Source organism: Xiphias gladius, chromosome 21 (genome assembly GCF_016859285.1).
Source record: "Xiphias gladius isolate SHS-SW01 ecotype Sanya breed wild chromosome 21, ASM1685928v1, whole genome shotgun sequence".
Taxonomy (NCBI): domain Eukaryota; kingdom Metazoa; phylum Chordata; class Actinopteri; order Istiophoriformes; family Xiphiidae; genus Xiphias; species Xiphias gladius.
The window spans coordinates 7,979,807-7,995,926 of record NC_053420.1 but is presented as its reverse complement, the minus strand read 5'-3'; the positions used below and the strand labels follow the sequence as shown (position 1 = coordinate 7,995,926).

At 39.6% G+C, this 16,120-nt stretch overlaps 2 protein-coding genes across 3 annotated transcripts; both read left to right on the top strand.

Moving 5' to 3' along the window:
• The first annotated feature begins 206 nt into the window (after positions 1–206).
• On the top strand, positions 207–5,605 carry yod1 (YOD1 deubiquitinase). 2 transcript variants are annotated; one of them, XM_040116403.1, is made up of 3 exons: positions 207–316; positions 2,094–2,306; positions 2,852–5,605. In XM_040116403.1, exons 2-3 carry the CDS (start codon positions 2,099–2,101, stop codon positions 3,547–3,549), a joined length of 906 nt encoding a protein of 301 aa, XP_039972337.1. In that variant the 5' UTR covers positions 207–316; positions 2,094–2,098; the 3' UTR covers positions 3,550–5,605. The 2 variants fall into 2 exon arrangements, with proteins under 2 accessions (XP_039972337.1, XP_039972339.1); XM_040116405.1 differs by lacking the exon at positions 207–316 and adding an exon at positions 365–470.
• A 6,225-nt stretch (positions 5,606–11,830) lies between these two features.
• Positions 11,831–13,662, top strand: zgc:158258 (uncharacterized protein LOC791186 homolog). Its single transcript, XM_040116328.1, has 3 exons — positions 11,831–11,935; positions 12,199–12,394; positions 12,509–13,662. Exons 1-3 carry the CDS (start codon positions 11,831–11,833, stop codon positions 13,660–13,662), a joined length of 1,455 nt encoding a protein of 484 aa, XP_039972262.1.
• The last annotated feature ends 2,458 nt before the right edge of the window (positions 13,663–16,120 follow it).

Sequence of the window (16,120 nt, the reverse complement as noted above, 5' to 3'; positions counted from 1 at the left end):
AAAAAGTCTTGGCGATTAAACGACGTTGCCGGTTAGTTACAGTGCGTTTGGCACACGCCGCAAGAGCAGGAGGGCTAGAGCACCTGAGCCTGTCTTCCTCTTAAAAAACAAAAAAAAACAATCTGCGCTTACTTGAGGCATGAAGCACGCACACATAACTGTAAATGTTACGAAAACATTGCGGTGTGTATTTACGGTAATTCACGGTACGGGCGAGCTAGCGTCGTTACGTCAAAAAGGACGTAGAATGACGTTCGGAATATCAGCGGTCTCACTGGATGCTTGTTGTTTGAGGCAGGGCTGCAGTCAACGGCAGGTGAGAAAACAAAACAATTTAGCGCGTTGTCATACAATTTAATGTATTCGGCCATGTATCGATTCTGTCGCCTGATGGGTAACAGAAGTTACCAGAGTTAATCCGGATGCGAAACGGAGGGAAGAAAACTGTCCAGTCTAACGCCAAGTTGATGGTCAGGCTAGCATGCTAAGCTTAGCACACGGTGTGGTTAGCTGCCCCGTTAACGTTAATTTGTGTCTTTGCCAGAGCAATTATGTTTCTTTCATACAATTTCAGAATAAATGTCGCTACTGCCGTGGCTGTCTGTCGAGTTAAGTGACAAGTGGCACCAAAAAATACTGTATTTTATTTACTTGGCAAAGAGTCCCTAGCCTAGCCCGCTATCTGTTTGTCTTATTGCTGAGTTAACTGCCAGGACAAAGAAAATAAAACAAAGCAATGTCGCTGTCAGGTGTTTTACTCCACTGCTGCTGTCCATCAGCAGTTTAATTGTTATAGCGGCTCTATTTGGAAAGCAGTCCAATAATATAACGGCCAGCACAATACAGGGTATCCGACATCCTGATGCTTGCAGTTTAACATTGGCTAACAAATACAATTAGCCGATGCAAGCTAATGTAGCTTATCGCTGCACGACAAAGCAGCTGAGTTCCGAGCTAGGTAACTTTGAAAAACCACAACAACAACAAAAACACGAGAATAAAGAAAATTTCATCACCAGTTCGAGCAGGCAGCATTTTAGAGTGAATGTATGTTTACAGAAAAAGGGTAAAATAACGTCTAAGTGATTCAAAGTCTTTAAACCCCTCAATGATGTACTAGTTACATTAGCTTGTTCGGATAAGGAGGAACTTGGCTATTCAAATAATAGCTATATGGTTACGACACGGAGTTGGTACTTAGTAGTGTAGTAGTTCTTCATGGCGTCTGGCCCTTCTCCAACCCCGGTCTGTACCTCCACAAATAATCACTGGTTTTACATTTGAACCATTTGCAGTGATGAAGCAAGTCACTATTTTTGTTTCAAGATAAATGAAACTGTGAAAAAGGTGGAAGGTTGTTAATCAAACTTTACTACGATTGTGACATTTAAAGGATCCATTTGACATTTGTGCAACCCTGCCAGCTATCATGCTCTTGCAACAGCTCTACACAGTGAATTAGAAATGTCACGCCATTTCACTATGTGTGTTTCCATTCCTCCGTCTAAATAAAGATGACTACCATTAATTACGCATGTATTATGTTTTTATATATATATATAAATGAATAAGTGTTTGTGTGTGTGCAGTTGCCAGGTTATTAGGTACGCCTCGCTAACATTAATGCAGTCTAACACAACAGTCCTGCAATAAATCCTTCCTTCATGAAGGTTATAATGTTCAGTTTGTGTTGAAATTGTTTGAGTTGCGTTTCTGTTATTTAGTCTACTCTCATCGAAATAAATAAGGTGGACAATATAATAGAAACACCTGACCGCATAACGGAGTATAGTTATACAGCAACACAAACTGCAACCTCCAAAATGATCACACAGGTGAATCAACACCTCTCCGAAACAATTTCAACACAAACTGAACATTATAACCTTCATGAAGGATGGATTTATTGCAGGACTGTTAGATTTAGCTTCAGCATTTATTCTTTGTAAATTGAGATGTATACTAAGTGTCCCTCAATAGCTATACCCATCTTTTGTCAACAAATGCCCTGGTGGATCAGTAATGTTTATGGCAGTTACCTGCCGTGTTATATATTCAGTTAAATTCAGATTTGTTGTAACATGTTTTTGCAGGTAGGATGTTGAGGCTTCGCTGTAAGACCAAAAATGGGAGCCACATAATGCAGGGCTTGACTCACCAGTCCTGTGTCCAAGAGCTGAAGAGTAAGGTGGAGGAGCTGACTGGTATCCCCTGTGATGTGCAGAAAATTATGGTTGGTTACCCACCCTCCAGCCTTGATCTTCGAAATGGAGATGCTCACCTCAAGGATTATCCCATCAAATCAGGTTAGTCGTCAAACATCAAAAATAAACAGATAACATGGACCAAATGCACACCATTTATTGTTGATATGATTATTTTTTTACTTTAATGTTTGAACCTGTTTTTCAAGACATAAGTAGAATGACTGAAACATTTAAGTAGGTTGTAGAAAAAGTAGTCTTTATGACAACTGTGGACAGTGTTGTGTGGATTATCCAGAGGTTCTGGGAGACAAGTTGCTGTGGAACTTTTTTAAACTTAATTTTTTCAATGCTTTGAGCACCCCAAACCAAATTAAGTTCACCTTCAGTGTATTGCAGTGGTGGCAGAAACATCAGAGATGGAACTCTCAAAAACCTTGGCAAACAGTTTTTTTTTTTTTTTTGGTAATTGGGTGAACTGACCCTTTAACTCATTTACCTTTAAATTTTTGAGACATTTTTAATCTGTGCAAGAGATTAAAATGAATAGCTATAAAAAAAAAGATAATGTTTTTCCTCTGTACTTTGTCAGCCAAAGTCTGACCAGGCTGAACTGTGTTGTGCCACTGACGTGTCATCCTCTACAGGAGACACACTCATTGTTGAGGAAGAAAAAAACAAGCCAAAACCTCAGGATCATCCCACTGTGACTAAAGCACCACGCCTGGAAGCCTCACCTGTGCTGGCACGTCGAGTGGTCCCAGCTGACAACTCCTGCCTCTTCACCAGTGTGTATTATGTGGTGGAAGGTGGTGTATATGACCCCGCTTGCGCTCCTGAGATGCGAGGCCTCATAGCCCAGATTGTTTCAAGTGACCCTGCAGCTTACTGTGAAGCGGTGCTGGGAAAGACCAACGAGGAGTACTGCACCTGGATAAGACGTGACGACACCTGGGGAGGGGCCATCGAGGTGTCCATCCTGTCCAAATTTTACCAATGTGAGATCTGTGTGGTGGACACTCAGACGGTCCGAGTAGACCGATTTGGGGAGGACGCTGGCTACCACAAACGTGTGCTGCTCATCTACGACGGCATCCACTACGACCCTCTGCAGAAAGAAACCCCCGGCTCTGACGCCCCACCCCAGACTATCTTCTCCACCACCGATGACGTAATCCTGGCCCAGGCACTCGAGCTGGCAGACGAGGCCCGCCGCAAGCGGCAGTTCACGGACGTAAACCGCTTTGCATTGCGCTGCATGGTGTGCCAAACAGGCCTGGTGGGACAAAAGGAAGCTCGTGAGCATGCCAAGGAGACAGGCCACACCAATTTTGGGGAAGTGTGAACATTGTCTTGTCTTTTTTCCCCTCTCACAAATACAACCACTACCAAACCCGTGCCCCGTGTCTGGCATATCTGTCAGCCTGTTTGTCTGTCTGCTTGTGTGACCCTCTACCTCACATTGTCCAGCGACATCTATGGAGAATCTGCAGACACTGTGTTCAGCCTCTAACCTGTTCAGTATTACTTTTTAACTGCTGTCAGTTCTCAACGTCAGAAACGCTACTGCAGCGCTCCGATGTCGTTAAACCATCACGTTAGTCTTTTAGGGATGGTTTCAGATCTGTTTAACTGGGTCCAAGAAAATATGCAAACAATTCTTGGGATTTGTTTTAAATCTGTTTGGATTACTCGACGGCCGGGTTGTTCTGAGATGAACCAAGCTGTGGCTGATGTGTTGTCAATTAGAAAATACACCAACTTGCCAATACTTACCGGTGACTGACTGAATTAATATATGTGTAAAACCTCATTATCTGGCTCTACAAAAAGTTTAAAACAACCACTAAGAATTATTTGTACTATGATGGGATCTTACTCACAGTTGTCTTAAGATCAGCACACTAAGTTTGACTGTTATTCATCATGTCAGTTATGTAGCATGTTTTTTACTTTACCTGTGGACAGAGGTTTGTCAGACGCTCTTCCAATACTTAAAACCGATAGTTTGGTTGACTTTAGATGTCTGAATTGTTCAGCACAGTCAGGCTGTGTTAATGCAAAGCTGGAATCATCTCCATACAAATGTGCTATTTGCGACATTGCCTTGAATTTTGTGAGCAGTGGTCAGTGAGATTGAGGTTATGCATTTTGAAAAATCGTTTATCACTGAGCTTCTTTTAGATTAAAACAATACATTTAAAAAATAATAATAGTGGTTAAAACAAAACATTTTACAAAATGCTTAGCACTTTGTTTTTCTCCATTGGTACGGCAGGTTTTCAGGAGTGTAATTTTTAATTCTAGTGTGTAATTTTCAGATGCCATGCTGTAAGAACTAATCTTTTTAAAAACAAGGTTTTTTTTTTTGTTTTGTTATGTTTTTCTTTTTATTGCTGCATATTTTGAAAAACACTTAAGCGGTCATGAAGTGCTTGAGCATTGTATTTCAGAACACAAATCATGGTGAGAGGGTGGAGTATTGACTAGAAATCTGAAACGACTGAGTGCAAGTCGTGCTGCGTGAGAGAAATCCTGCTCACTAAATGCATTTACTGTTCAGGTACAGTCCGTACATTATGTGCTTTGCTAATCAACATTAATTAAACGCTAACCTTTTACCTTTTCAATTCGAATTTTTCATCTCACACTTGCAGCTCAAGAGCAACTCTAGTCAGGGTGTTTGAGAACTGCGAGTAAAGGGATTTGATTTACTTTGTAGTGCTTGTCCAAAAATTGCCAACCTTGTTCCACTGTATGTTTTGCACAATTGGAGGATGTTCTCACACTTTCAGCTAAAGTCAGGCATTGTCTCTTTGCTTATTCCTTTAATACTCACTGCCTATAGGGATGAAGCATGCACTTGTTTATGTTAAACATCAGGTCAGAAATGCTTAATTGGAAGAGGCCATCAAGATATTTGTGGGATTAGTTTTTTCCTTGAAGCTCAGTTTATTATGCAGAACCAGTATTTCTATTCCACATATCTCGGATGGAGAATACTGGTACTGAGTTGTTGCCCAAAAAAAGGGTCTGACAATGGAGGACTTGATTGGGACTTTCTTTGAGAATTTGTCTTGGTTCAGAGTCTGAGACGGTGTTAGGAATAAACAAAAGGCAAAGCGAAAATGTCAGATTACTTCTTTATTTAAATGTGAATTACTATGAAACCCCCCCATCTGTTACCTTAGGTAGTTTATTTTATTTTGGCAGTAATAACGGATTCATCAGCTGGCATACAAGTGAAACTATGAAATGGCTTTGTTGTATTTTGTATCAACTGAGTTCTTATGACTCTTCATGGACAGTAACAATGAATGTTGCACACAGAGCACTACAGAACAACTGGATTTACTTGATTTTTTTCAGTGTTGTGTCACAATTAAAAGTTATAGCCAATGGTGGTGTGTACGAGTCGTTTTGTATCAGCTGTCAACTTGTTCAGTTCACTTTTCAATTTGTGTATTTTATTTTTTATTTTAATTTTGTTATTTTAATTTTTTTAATGTTTCATATTTGTAGTGATTGGTAAAAACTCTTTATATAACGCTTTATTTCGTTGTTCACCATCAAAGGGCTGGATTGTCAAACATTGCTTATTTATCCGTACGATTGTATTGGGACAACTCGCATCAAGATAATAATGCTTCACAGTTCTCATGTCTCAATGAATATGAAACCTTTACAGAAAACTAATAGCAAAGAATCTTATATGTATATATTTAGAATGTATATATTTAAACTATGTTGTCCTGGAAAACTCTACAATCCATTTGAAACAATGGGGGAAACCTGTTTGATTTTTTTTTTTTTAAAGTGGTTTTGAATATTTTTGCACGTACAGATACAAATAGATAACAGAAAGATAACCATTTCTATTTATACCTCATTATTGACAATCCATGGCCACTGGAGATCAACCCAAGTTGGCTAAACAACACTGATCCTGTGCCATCGCAGTGGGATTACGCTACCTACATGTTATTTTAAGGAACATCTACCCTTTCTTAATAGGATCTAAGATTTATTCATCCACTGTTTGACCAACTGTAGCAGCTACCACTGCCACTACAAAGAGTCCATGTGAAAGATAAGAGTTAACACTTGCATGTAGCTTTTAGGCCTAAACTAGTTTGTGCCTAGCATGTTGATGGGATATGCTTAAGGCCATTGCTTTGCATCACTGCAAAACCTATTTTCCTTTTTTTTTTTTAAAACTGTAGAGACTGGCTCAGTGGGACACTTCAATGGGATGGAGCCATCATTAATGTTATTAGTTAAAACCTGTTCTTTTTCTCTCCTGTGACTAGATATAAGGACTGCCGCGAAAAGCTGTCTTCACAGCTCATTTGGGCGAATGCTTAAGCAGCTCTGAAAAGCCCATTTGTTCTAGTGGTGAGATTTTAGCTGTGTCCCGAATCCATACAAATTCTATCCCGTATTTATTATACCCAGGTTGTCGCAGTATACTGTTCTTGCAGTTAATATACAACGAAATTGACATGCCTCACAGTAATGATACACGTAACAGCTAAATCAAGGGTGACACTCTGGTATGAGTGATTAATCAGTTAATTGATTAGGTGATGGACGGAAAATTATTCGGCAACAGTTTTTGGTTTATAGCAGCGTACATAGCAGTACAGAGTGTTTCATTATGCATTGATTTCCTTTTTCCAATTTTACTTAACTTTGTAAACAATATCGACAACAAAATTAAAAAAAAAAAAAAATTCCCTGTAGTTTATCTGTGTTACAAAAGGAACAGACTTTACTCTCAAAACGAAATCTTAATCTAAGGAATTTGCAGGAAGGATATATATAATTGAAGTCATTTGATATGACTTATTTATAGCTTTGGGTAATAAGGGATAATGTAAAAATTCTGTTTTTTATCTTAGTCCTTTGGCAGACCCACGGCTCTAAAATCAAGTGCTCAGTTGAACTGATTTGCTATGACAAACCCCTGGTCAATGTTTGTCCGATAAGGTCCGATAGATTATTTTCCAATCAAGAAAGTTTCAGTTTTCCAATATACAGATTTGGTAATGCTAATAAAATCACCCCTTTGTCCAAGTGCCCTTCTAAAAATTCGTGTGTTAGAGCTGAAACGATTAATCGACTGCCCGAAAATGAATCAACAGCTAGTTTGATAACAGATTGTTTGGTGACTTTTTTTTCCTGGGGAAAAAAAAAAAAAAATCACCAGACCATTACCAAACATTTGCATGTTCCAGCTTCTCAAAGCGCAAATGTAACGATGTTCTTTGTCGTGTATCAATGTAAAGTGAATATCTTTGTATTTCGGACTTTTGCTTGGACAAACCAAGGCATCTGAGGAAGTCACCTTGGGCTCCGGGAAAACTGGGAAAACACTTTTCAATATTTTCTGACATTTTACAGTCCAAGCAAATAATGGATTAACCGAGAAAACAACGGTTAGCTGCAGCCCAAGTGTGTGTGTGTTTGAGTGAGTGTGTGTGTGTGTGTGTGTGTGTGTGTGTGTGTGGTCCTAGAGAAGATGCTTCGTACAAAACATGTTCAAAACATGTCCAACACAGACAAACGCCTTGTAGTGTAACGAAAATACTGCTCCCGGCGGAGGGTGACTACTTCCTGGGAGTAACGAGGAATTCCGTTGTATTGCCTTTCCAACAAGTTGGGGCTATAATTCCTGGACCAAAACGACCCCGACCACACGGTCCACGGTGGAAAGCGAGAGCCGGAACCGGACACACTGATCAGCGGATTAGCGCAGGTGCAGGTACTATGGCGACGAGGGCTCGCGCGTCTTAAGGAAAATGCTGCTCTCCGATTGGCTGAGGGCTTAGGGCACGAAGTCCTCCGTGCAGGTGTCTCAGAGCCGCTCGCTCGCTCGCTCGCTCGCTCACGGCGTCTCGAGCTGCACAAGAAGCAGAAGATGGATTAATGACTAATGCGTCCAACAGGTACGTGGTCGACTAATGCTGTTTGTTTTTTTATGTTATTTTATATTTTTTACCGACATAATTTAACTATGTGATCAGTAGTCAAGTCTCGTCAATTTAATTTATATAGCGCCAAAACATAACAGACGTTACGTCGGGGCCCTTTTCATATAGAGCAGGTCTAGACAACAGTCTTTATAAATTCATATTTACAGACACCCAACATTCTCCAATGACCGTGCACTTCCAGTTAATCTAAACGACCATTTATATTAGGGGGATTGTGTTTTTTCTGACAATGTAAAGGTGATTTATAGCTCGCATCCAGTAAATGGAATCAACCTGAGTTTAAGATCAATTTTGATTGATTTGTACAGTTTTTATTTCCTGAGAAATCCTTTTTTTTTCTTTTTTTTTTTTAAAAATAGTCTCTTCTGCCACATGATGATGATCTCCGACTTCATATTTGTGTGTTTGTGTACAGTGTCAGGGAGCTGATGTAATTTAGGAACCTGTTGAATTTCATATGTTTACAGTGTTTAGTCAGCCTTTGTGTTACTTGCAGACTAGTTTCAGGGGTCTCCTGGGACTCAAATGAAAGCAGTCTTATGTATACTATACACGTTTTGATCAATGGATGTTTGTGTATGTTGTAGAGACTGTAATTGGGGCAGATAATCTTTACAAAGGACAAATAGCCAAATGAACTGGGACGCCTGAAAAAAAAACTGGAGGCAGAGGGTTGAAGGCCAGGTAGTGGGGGTTAAAATGTATTTGAAAAACTGAACAGTGATGAGTCCACTAGTTGCATAATCGGATTCAGATAATGCATTAAAGATAATAAAACCTTGGGCAGTTGCTCTTTGACAACCGCAGTCAAAACAAAACTGCTACTGTCCCAGAGATTAAAGTTCCAAGGAGTTGGACATGGCAGTTAAATTTACTGCCTCAACCTCTGCATCACCTGGTTTTCTTCATAGGTGTCCATAGAGATAACGCTATAGTATATTTTCAACAGTGTTTAAGATGTCCTTTCACTGGAAATGGAATGTCTGAGGTTTTATTATGACAGTAGGGAAAAAACGAAACAACTCAATAACACATTTAATGGCTGAGAAAAACATATAACACTTAATTAAATAGGGAAGACAAATGTGATTACCGAAACAAAATCAGTTGGTTTAAAGTTTAAAATGCTTAATCGAGATTCTGCAAATTGTTTTAAATCATCGCCAGACCACAGCAGCTGCTCTGGTTATCTGCATGTGATTGAGCCAGACTGTGTCAGGTTAAAAACACAATTAACGTTATCTCAGACTTTACAGCGTTCAGATTCATATCCTGACACACATGCAACGGGACAGATGGGGACATTTACACACTGGCCTGGCGATAGGGGCTTTAAAATTGTACAGGGATTGGATAACATGGCAAACCATGAACAGTGAACAGGGTTGCTTTTGTGCCTCCATTGGCCTATTTAGCAGCCCTTGTCTTTAGGGTGTTGAAACTTATCCAAAAGTGAATTTCTTTTCAAAAAGATCAGACAGGAGCTCCTTTATACTAAAATTCCAGCTGTATTTCTACAATACCAGTAGAAAAGTAAAATGTGTTTATTCTTTAAAAGTTGTTTGTTCTGGTAAAAATCTCATGCATGAATGGCTGTTAAACAACTGTCCTTTCAATTTCTAATGGCTATCTGGTAAATCCACCATTAGCATGATGCTTTTATCCAAAGTATCCTACAGTAGCAGAATGGTGCATACATTTTAGCACCCCCATGAAGAAAACCAATCTCTAAACATGGTGATACAATTTACATTTTTAATTTCCTAACAGCAGACTGTTGAGTTAAGTAAGACAACATGGTCACACTGGATATCATATAACTTTCACGAGATTGTTACTGCTGCCCTCCACTCCCTCTGAAACTGATCCGGTCCAGGAGGATTACGAGTGGCATGTGTGCTGTAATCTGAATCGCATGCAGCAAGAGGACTATTTAGATAGCTGTCAGAAACAGACTAAGCTGGTATACTTTGTCATTCTCTACCAACAAGGTTGTCCAGGCACCCAGAAAGCTGGTGTGCATGTGAGACGCACCACAGTTAACATTAATTTCCATTTAACTTGTTTTTTTTTTTTTTTACTCCAAAGTTGTTACAATTGCATGGTAATGTTGTTTTGAAAAGTTCTTGTTGGGAGCTTCAGCATCTTAGAGCTAAGAATCAGCTGTTAAAAACACAGTTGCCCTCACAAGCTATGTTATCAGAAAATCAGACCTAAAGAAGAACACTAAAGCAAATGTGGATGTTCTGAAAATAACGTGAACTTCTTATCTTTTGCTAAAACGGCTGCTGTTCTGCAGCAACTGCCCCTTAAATGTTGGGTGTAGGAGTTTGCCCAGGAGCGCCTCAATGCATCCAATCCAAAACTAAAACTGTCCCGCTGAGCAAAGAAAAACATGACTTCTTTAATGCAGCGGATTAGCTATCTATAGTAGGTTTAGACAGTTGATTGTACAGAGGTTCTAAAATGCCAACTTTTATATTTTATTAGGAGTTTTATTTCACCTGTAATAGTTTTGAGTTGTCTTTAATCACTTTTGAATTCTTGAGAAATAGTTTTTACATTCTCCTGTGATACTTTCCCCTAGAGCTACAATGCATATGTGCCTTGCCATTGGACACATTTGTTGTTCTTTAATGGCATGATGAGGTATGAAGGTCACAATTGTGCACTCTTGTCCAGGTCATGTGTTGTTCAATTCTTGTGCAATATGTACAGTTCTTGATCAAAACACCCAACCCTACACAAGCCGGACCACAATGTACATCATGCTTAATCTGGGTTATCTCTAAATGTCTGACACTGTTTATATTTAATCTGGAGCTAATAGTAAACACGGATCAGCCTGCTCTGGAGCTGTCCACGCCGCTGTGGTGCTGATAACTGTTCATTCACAGCGGCTAATTTTCTTTCCTCTCCATGTCTGCGTACGTTTGTTGGAAACCTTTGGGGGAAACAAATGTACAGCTTGCTTGACTCCAAGCGTTGTACTGTTAATCAGTGTCTCTGCACACTGTACTGTCATTTATTCATCAATTATAGAGGAAGTCAAAGTCTATATTCCTTTACAGATAAAAGAAAATGTTGAGCCATAGCTTCTTGTCCTATAGAATTTAAATTCAACTTGGTTAGAGCCTTGAATTTTAATATTATGGTTGATCCCTTTACAAACAAAAAAAAATACATGTTAGAGCTCACTTCGTTACTAAATGTTGTGGTCTCATTGACTCAGTCCATGTGTTAAATTTACTCTTAAAAAAAGTTATTTCAATGGGAAAGAAAAGGCAATCCTGTAGCAAAGTATTTTTAAGAAAATGTCCAAAGTGGTCCTTTAGGGACTCTATAGATTTCATATTGTACAAGACTCAATGCAAACCAATGGCTGTCTAGAAGAGAGGACATTTAAGAAAATGGTTCACAGAGGCAAAGTATGAACAGTGTGGTTAAAATATGGTAAAGTCTATTAAATGAAATCTACTTGTGAATGATCTATTCTTTTGATAATATTTTCGCTCTGCTGAGCTTGTAGAGGGACAAATTAAACTGTAATTTAACTTTCTATTTATTTATTTTTCACACAGTGAAACACAACAATCTGTGCCACTAACCTTGGATAAGTAGGGTACTAAAATGCCCAAAAGTGATACGTGGCCCGGTGGCATTGGATTGGAGATGATGACTGGCATGGACAGTGCTGGCAGCTGTGACAGCGTTGTCAGTGCCAATTCTGGCTTTGTAAGTGACCAACCTAACCTTCTTTAGTCTGAGAATGTGTATGAATGAAATACCCCCCCCCAAAAAAAACATGTAGGTAATTGAGAGCTGAAACATTAAAACTTAGGAATGAGTCCGGTTTCACAGCTTTTTATTTATTTAGAAGTGAAGGGTTGAAGGTCTTAAACGTTCTTTTTATAAAAGTAATGTCAACTCTTCTGTTATTCGATTTCTGAGAGTTTATGTTGCTTTTAAGGATATCTAATTTCTTTTATGTATTACAGAGCGATGATAGTCTGGAGCACCTGTCTGCTGAAGAAAAGGCCTGCCTCATGTTTTTGGAGGAGACTATTGAGTCTTTGGATGCTGAGGAGGATAGTGGACTGTCCAATGATGAACCTGACCAACTGCCCAGCCCTGGCAACCTTGCTACCAAACTGGCCGACCTGTCAGCCTCCATGAGCAAAAGCAAGCTGAACGGTGAGTTAATCTTTGGGGACAGATGCAGAATTACCTATACATCAGTCAATAAAATACTTTGAAGAGCAATTCATTGTATTCGCAGTGATGAACATGTGCTTCTTTGTCTACCAGATTCACAAAAACATGCCCCTAAAGGACCCTTCAAGGAAAATGCTGGCCCGAAACCCATGCAGAGCTACCTGGTTCCTACACCACTTGTTGTGGCAAACAGCACTCCGTGTTCAGTACGAAGAACTAAACAAGGCTTTCCTCCAGACAAGAACCTCTGCTCCAAGCCTCAGTTCACTTCGTCAAGCAACAAACCTTGTCACAAACACAACCACATACCTGTTGCTCCCTCAGTACCTTTAGAGGGACATGTTGGGATACCTCCTCCCACCAAACCCAGGGACTACTCATTAAGGACACCTGAGGGTCCTTTACCTAGAGGACCTTTGTCCTACGAGGCACTTGTTCATCTGCGGAGGAGTGCCTCCACAAAGAAGACCCCTTTGTGTCCCACAGTTGATCATACTATAGATTTGGACAAGCACCTTCCTGCCACAATGGAAGGCCCATACCTCGGAAACCTGCCAAGATCTGACAGATCCCACTCAGAGTCTTCCAAGTCTAAGATAAGTCCTCCAGTTGTGGCCCCTAAACCCAAAAAGATCCCTGTCAACATATCTGTGAAAACACAAAATGAAACTTTGATAACCTCAGACTTTTCATGCAGTGTCAAGCATGCGATAGATCCCCAGGTGGTGAGACTGGAAGCTTTGCAGAAGCTTGGCCTCCTTAAAAACGAACAGCTAAAAGATGAGACAGTAGCCCCACTATCTCCCCCTAAATTTCACTCCACTTTGGACCCTACATTTAACAGATTTACCGAAGGTCCATCTAATGGAAATCCATCAAGAAGCCCATCGTTTTGTTATTCTCAAGTGCCCACAGAACCCAAGAACAGGCCTCTGCAAAGCAGTGCCAGTTTCCATCACTACTCAAGGTGTGACCAACAGTCTGCATCTGTATCACATCCTTCTCAATCCAATGGATTAAAGGCAGCTGGTCTGGAGTGCTCTGCTACCCTGAACAGCCACAGAAATGGTGGAAACTGTCCTGAACCAGGACGCATCACAGCAGCTGAGCCAGTGAAAACCACCACTGCAGCTCAACCTGTACCCCACAAACCCTCAAACACAGTTGGATATACTGTGATGGTGGTGCCTGGGATGGGAGCTGATAGAAAAGAAGCACTCAGAAAGCTTGGACTGCTCAAAGACTAAAAACAGGTAAACAGCAGAAGTCTTCCTGCATAAATGCAGTACTTAGGGAGAGTTCAAGAGTACCATCAGCTTTAAGAGAGTTAGAGCATTAAGCAAGAACTTGGCACTTGGGCAAACTAAAGCAAGATGATGAAGAAGAAGAATTTAAAAGGGAATACCAACACTTTTAATCTAGGTCATGCTTACATAATTACTTGAGGGCAGTTTTTTTTCCAACTACAGAGCGTAGGTCTCAAGAATATCTGGAAATGCACCTTACACATTTCAAACCCCTGAGGCTTTCCGTATTTGATGAAAATGGTATGATAATGTAATGAAAGCTAATCAGAATCTTTTATTATGTTTGCTGTACCAAATTTTGGTTAGGCACAACAGGATACCAAGTCAGCCTAAGAGTGCTTATAAAAAAAAGGAAGCAGTTAAAACATCAATATAGTCTTCACTCTAACATCTCCAAATCAGATGCAGCATTTGGTTGCTGAATGTTTAAAATACAGTTTTGCACACACTAGTGTGCACTCTCAAGTTTATGGGTATAAGAAATTATTTGTCCTAATTCAGCTACATAAGATTATATTGTAATAAGCCTTGGAGTGCACAAAAATCCCATTTTATAATGGTGGTACAGAAGCAAGCCACATTGTGGTTTTCTATTAATTGTGTTCTTCCTTATATACTGTACCTCACAGGCTGCTCCACTCCACTTTTACTTAAAAGGAAACATAAACCCAAATCAAGAGATTTTTTTTTTTTTACATTACCGACCGTTTCATAATTCACAGATGTGCCTATAAGTGGACCATTGAGTACATTTCTTGGTGCAAAGTCTCAAAGGAGCAGATAAGTATATGCAGCTCAACATTATTGTAAACTTTGAAAGTGTTTTTGGATTTTTCAGTGTTTTCTAAACAATAGTAGCTATCAGCATTACATGATTTTTAAAATATGATGTACCAGTAGCTCACAGATTTGTTTCTACTATAATTTTAAACAGTATAGGTGGTTTAGATGGTCTCAAATAATGTTTGACAAACTGTGTTCATGTGACTGCCTTCGTAGTTTAAATACTGGAGTGAGTGAAAAAAAATGATAATGTGATAACTTCTACCAACTCTTTATCATAAATCCATCACTGATAATAAAAAAAATCTGCATGTAATGTATTATGTATTTAAATCTTTATCTTCACAACATTGAAGTGCAGTATTATACCTTACATCAGTCCAGCTGTTTTTGTGCAAGTGAGAAAATACCGCCAACATTTTTTGAATTATTCAGATAACTTCTGAAACTGTTACCTCGCCATGTGGACTGTTTGACATGTGACTACCTCCAAGGAGGTTGTGTTTTCACCAGTGTCTGTTTGTTGGTTTGTTTGGCAACGATTTGCACTGAACTTGGTGGAGGGATGGGGCCAACAAAATATGGGGCAGATCCAGATCATTTACGGTGAATCAGAATTTTTTTCTCTGAAGTCTGGTATATGTTGTGTGTCATTGGCCTTAGTGGAGGTATGCGCTCAACAGAATGCCAGTCTAGTATGAAATGTAATTATGTTGAGCTCTTTTTATGGTTTGCCTTTTCAGACTAAGCTGTTGAGTAACCGCCACAAAGAGGCAAAAACTATTGAACTCAAACCTTCATCCCCGTAAACCTGCAAAGTGACTCCACTTACACAATGACTATCAGTCATCCTACTCATATTACTCACCACTCTGGCGATGAGAAAGCCTGCTCAGCTGTTCTTCCATTATCCGATTATCTTGAGCCCCACCTCCGTGTGAACTTAGCAGACCAGTGCTTTCCTTTCTTTGTTTTCATGATATCCCTTGCATGTAAGATTTCTAATTCCTCCCACTGACTTCTTTGAATGGCAAGGCAGTTGTTATCTAACAGTCCTGAAGCCTCAACTGAATTAGTGGGTGGTTGATCATTACAAGAGTCAATTGCACTTGCATTCTCTAGTGTTACATTCTCAGTAGGGCAAGCACCTCGCCTAATAGGCCCGTATCTGTGTCTAGTATGTCTGCGCACAGGCAAATAAAGGGTGTCAAATTGTGACACTGACACAGGTCTCTGCCAGTCAAGTAATATTAAACAATGGATGAATAAATCAGGCAATAGCCAAAATTAGAAATATGATACTCCAACAGAAAAGTGAGCTGCAGAAACGATTGAGTTTATCAGTAGAGATGCAAATGCAACTACAGAGTTTGAGGGATTTCGTGCATCTGCTGTAGCTGCTAGACTAGAGATACAGACTCCATAATGCAATTATTTAAATAGTTGATTATCAAAATAAATCTATAAAAACTTTCAATATTAACATCAGCATCTATTTATATGATTCACATATTTGTACTTGGCTCAAGCATAAATTAAGGGTTCTCTCATCTTTATTAGGGTTTAGTAAAGTCACACCAAAATCCACAATGCTGAACCCAGAGGTCATATGTAA